This window comes from Drosophila kikkawai, chromosome 3R (assembly GCF_030179895.1).
Source record: "Drosophila kikkawai strain 14028-0561.14 chromosome 3R, DkikHiC1v2, whole genome shotgun sequence".
Classification (NCBI taxonomy): Eukaryota; Metazoa; Arthropoda; class Insecta; order Diptera; family Drosophilidae; genus Drosophila; species Drosophila kikkawai.
The window spans coordinates 373,551-378,625 of record NC_091731.1 but is presented as its reverse complement, the minus strand read 5'-3'; the positions used below and the strand labels follow the sequence as shown (position 1 = coordinate 378,625).

General features: G+C 53.6%; 1 protein-coding gene across 1 annotated transcript; it reads left to right on the top strand.

Moving 5' to 3' along the window:
* The first annotated feature begins 3,456 nt into the window (after positions 1-3,456).
* Positions 3,457-4,320, top strand: LOC138928972 (uncharacterized). The gene has a single exon (XM_070287352.1). It carries the CDS (start codon positions 3,457-3,459, stop codon positions 4,318-4,320), a length of 864 nt encoding a protein of 287 aa, XP_070143453.1.
* Positions 4,321-5,075: the final 755 nt, after the last annotated feature.

Here is a 5,075-nt window from a genome sequence, read left to right as displayed (position 1 = left end):
AGCCACGAAAGAGAAGGGGGAAGCAATTCGTTTGGTGACTTAGTTTTGGATCAGTTGGATGGCCAAGCAGGCACTTCCGCGAAACTCCAAGAAGCAATCAATTGGACCTCAGCCAAAGGCCAGATAAGGTTGCCCATATTATAAATAGTTGGAAGCTGCGGTTTAATGGAAATCCAAAAGGGATCAGCGTCAAAAGTCTCATTCGAGGAATGCTCAGCGTATGAGAAGTTATTGGGCAGCCCTCAGAACCATAAATACAATCCGAAGTGCGAATTTTAGATCGCATTGTGACAGGTTTGTTAGATACAGGGGGGATACAAGTGTAATAGGTGGAAGCCTAGCACAACAGATAATTTGCAACCGAATACCGTTCAAGCGCGGAATATTTTCAATAAGTACTGTAGATGAAAAAAAAAACAGGAAGTGCCAAGACGAATAATTACACCGGTCCAGTATTAAAATTAGGAAAAAAACCTGGAGCTCCACGTAATACCATCTCTTAGTCAGGACTTATACTTAGGCATTGACTTTTGGGCTAAATTCGACTTATTGCCACCAGAAATGCAAGTTTCCGAGTTAGTGTCTTCATCACACGATCTCACCGCTACGCAGTGCGAAAGCTTACAAAGAGTCATAAGCAAGTTTCCTTCATTTGCTGAGTCTGGCCTAGGAAAAACTTCTATTCTGTCACATACGATTGACGTAGGGGAGGCAAAACCCGTAAAACAGCGGCATTTTCCGGTACCATCGGCCATAGAAAAACTGTTGTACGCAGGACTGGATCGTATGCTTAAACTTGGAGTCATTGAGGAGTCGGACAGTGCCTCTCCAGTTGCCTTGGTGCAGAAGCCAGGAAAAGTTCGGCTCTGCTTAGACAGCAGGAAGGTTCCACAGATAGACGGGATATTCCGAAAGCTGTATACATTTCTAGCTTAGATCTCAAGGACGCCTATTGGAAGGTACCGCTCGACCAAGAATTTCGTGATAAAACGGCATTTACAATACCTGAAAAACCGTTATATCAGTACAAAGTAATGCCTTTAGGTTAATCAATGCGTCACAAACAATGACACGCCTGATGGATAAAGTCGTTTCAGCAGAATTGCGGAATGAAGTTTTTGTCTATCTGGACGACTTTTGATAGTGTCAGATTGCTTCGAGGCACATTTAAAGGTGTTAGAGGTAGATGCGGGGCATATAAAGGCGGCGGGGCTCACCTTAAACATAGAAAAGAGCAAGTTTTGTATGCGATCCGTCAGGTATCTTGGCCATATTGTTGGGGAAAGCGTTATCAAAACCGATACGTAAAAGGTATCTGCTATGACCAATTTTCCTCTGCCTAATTCTCTCAAGAGTCTTCGAAGATTCTTAGGCATGGTCGGCTGGTACCGAAAATTCATACAAAACTTTGCGACAGTCGCTTCGCCTCTGACCGATCTTTTAAAGCCCAGACAGAAGTTTAGTATGACCGCGGAAGGAAAGCAGGCATTCCAGCAGTTGAAGACATTATTGTGTTCAGCTCCCGTTCTGCGCAGTCCGGATTTTGCAATGCGACGCAAGCAAGACGGGAGTCGGCGGAGTCCTGGTGCAAAAAACTTCCGATGGCGACTAATATCCCATTGCATTTGTATCGAAGAAACAAAATAAAGCCCAACGAAATTACTCAGTCCCGGAGCAGGAATGTCTGGCGGCTATAGTTTGTATTAACAGATTTAGAGCTTACGTGGAAGGCCATTAATTTACGGTTATTACAGACCATGCCTCCCTCAAATGGCTGATGTCGCAGTCAGATTTGCCCCCAGGGAGGCGGAATAGAGGCCAAACCTAGTACGAATAAAAGTGTTAGTGCCACGAGAAGTTGCAGGATGACCATGGGTCGGACCTACATGCCCGGTCCACCGTTCCTGGGACCGTGGTGCGCTGCGCAGAGGGTCCACACGATGGCCACAGCTCCGGCGGCAGGGGTAAGTGGGGGCGGCTCTTTCACCGAGAGCCTTTCTTCACTTTCTCTTTAACGCGTTGGTAATTGCTCTTACCAATGTGGCGGCCCGCACTAAGTGGCATATCATCCCAGCTGAGCGTTAGATCAGCTGTAGTAACAGTGTTGGAAAAGGCGATAGCGCGTAAGCTTGTAGCTCGCGTAACTCGGCCCATAACCAGTGTGCGCCAGAGGGCGCTTGGCCCGGTAGGCGGCGCTGGCGATCAAACCAGTGCTGGCTGTTAAAAGCTGCCTGTTACGACATTTACATGCGGGGAGGCCGACGAAACAGTAGCATACTGTTTCGGGTGGCGGCCACGATCCTTTGGCAGAGGGTCATGGCAGGGACTTGAAACTCCCTCTCAGCACAGCGGAGGCCTTCGAGGTGGTAAAGGTCATGGAACAGACCAACTGCCATCCCCTCCGCGACGCGGTACACCCTAAAACGGGGCTCTGGCGACCGAGGAGGGGCGGTATAACCCCCAGCGTTAATGTCGTGGAGAAATCCTCGGCCATCGTTGGATGCCCCGAATAGTGCAACCCACGCCCGTAACGCACTTAGCCTGTCCCTAATGGGGCGGCTGATCGGTCTGCGTCTGTGCCATAATGGCCGGCAGGCTCGAGCTGCGACGACTCCCCAAATCCATACCGCGTCTGAGCCATATTGGCCGGCGGTATGGTCTGCGTCTGCACCGTATCGGTCGGCAGCAATCTAAACCTGGCAGGAGGTATAAAATGCAACCTGGCAGGAGGTATAAAATGCAACCCATCAGCAGGGTATATTGCTGCATGTTAAGGAAGAGGAATGCTTGGTACCAACAATAATACTCCAGGTGGCAGCCACTCAGGTGGAAATCCACCCGCGGTAAACTCCGCGGCTAGGGCACGGATTCTGGAGGCCCTAACTACCATTCCACCCACCACGGCGACGCCGGCGGCACACTTGGCCGACGTCAACCCGGATGCTACAAGTGTAGATGAAGAACTGAGAGCGTTTCAGAAGTGCTCCCGCCTACGGCGCAGCCCGCCCGGAAATGCTGCTAAAGCATCTGCTGCCTCAGCCCCAAGCGGGACCGCTGAAGGGGACAATTCGTGTACCCCACTAGCGAAACGCAACAGGGACTCCCCGAGTCCACCAGGGACGGAGCAGCCTACTAAGAGGCACAGAGCCCCCCAGCCACAGCTAGTGGAGATGGGGGTGATCCTCGAAGACCTGCTTACGAAGGTCAACGAGCAGAAGGTGCGGAGTATCAACCAGGGTATGAAGAATGCCTTCGCCAGGCTCAAGGAGCTCCAAGAAGCATTAATGCGCAACCCGGAGGCAAGGCCCCCCCCACACACGGAGCGAGGAAACTGCGGAACGCGGGTGCCAGACAGCCCAAGTCGGTATTCCGCGCCACGACAAGTCAGCCCAAACCTCGCCGAACAGGCGTGTCCGTCCGGATAAAAGAGACCAGGGAAGCGACCCTAAACGCCACATGGCGAGGAGCTCGCAACCACCGATTCCTAAGAGGATTGCGGAGGGCACCAATGGAGGAGACGGAAAGGCGCCCATCGAGCAAACTCGACGAGCTCATCCCGGAGCAGGCCGGCGTGATAGGCCCATAAGACGTGGGAAGGATGCGCTGATCATAAGCCCTCCTCCAGACATGTCTTACAGCGACGTGCTCGGGCTGGTTACGCGAGCTAAGGACGCCAGGATGGATGAAGTTGGCGATAGCGTCTCCAGAGTCAGAAAGACAGCTAAAGGAGAATTGCTACTGGAGATCAAGCGCAACTCGCAGGCCCAAACCAGCGGCTTTAAGGAGCTGATTGGCAAAGCACTGGGAGCCGGAGCCACGATCCGCACAATGACGCCCCAGGCCGTTTTCCGGATATGGGACCTGGACGAGCTGACCACAAAGGAGGAGCTAGCGAATGCGCTAGCCAAGCAGGCGGACCTCCCTCCGAACTCGGTGACAATAAAAGGGATACGCGCCTTGGCCTCAGGAAGCCAGACCGCAACCTTCACGGTTCCGGCGGGAGTGGCAGGCGCGCTCATCCAACTTGGCAAAGTCAAGGTCGGATGGACCAGGTGCCGGATCAAGGAGCTGGAGCCCCAGCTTAAGTGCTACAGGTGTCTGGACACGGGGCACGTGGCTAGCAGATGCCGGAGCTCCGTAGATAGAAGCAAGGCCTGCTTTAAATGCGGGAAGGAAGGGCATAAGGCAGCAGACTGCCCTAATCCAGCGAACTGCTTCAAGTGCGAGCAGCTCAAAAGGAAGGACACGAGTCACCAGGCCGGAAGCCGCTCCTGCCCACTGGTGGCGTCGTCCAGAGATGGCCTTAAACACAGGGCATGAAAGTGATTCAGATTAATCTGAATCACTGCGCGGCAGCGCAAGACCTGTTGTCGCAGACGGTCCGAGAATACGGAACCGATCTCGCAGTGCTAAGCGAGCCGTACAGAGGTGGTCACAACCACAACTGGGCCGTGGATAGCTCCGGCAAGGCGGCCTTGTGGGTCTGCGGAACCACGTCACTGCGTTTGGAAAACGTCCACGCGGACAATGGCTTCGTGCGTGCCAAAGTTGGAGGCTGGTGGGTCTACAGCACATACCTCGCCCCTAGCCTCACGCTAGCTGAGTTCGCTGTCATCCTGGACAGGCTCGCCGCTGACGCAAGAGGCCGCTCTCCGACTCTGCTTGCGGGAGACTTCAACGCCTGGGCGGTCGACTGGGGAAGCGCTACCACAAACGCCCGTGGCAGAACACTCCTAGAAGTGCTCTCAACGCTAGATGTGGCCTTACTTAACGAAGGACAGGAGCACACTTTTAGCAGGGCGGGAGCAGGATCGGTGGTGAACCTCACCTTCGCCAGTCGCTCGAGAGCTGGACAGTGCAGGTGGATACTTAGCGGGGTGTACACGGCAAGTGACCACGCGGCAATTTTCACCACGCTGGATGCTCGCAGTACGCTTCCTCCACCTCCCCCCGCGCAGCAGCGCAAAAGCTTCAAGGCCGACTTGCTCGACACCCAAGCCTTTGCACTAAGGATGCAGAGAGTGGAAGCGTCAGGCGACACCGATGACATGGCCAATTCGGTGATGAGTCAGGTG

What these genes read in the sequence shown, in the direction of transcription:
- LOC138928972 (XM_070287352.1), top strand. Translation starts at nt 3,457, where the DNA reads ATGGCGAGGAGCTCGCAACCACCGATTCCTAAGAGGATTGCGGAGGGC.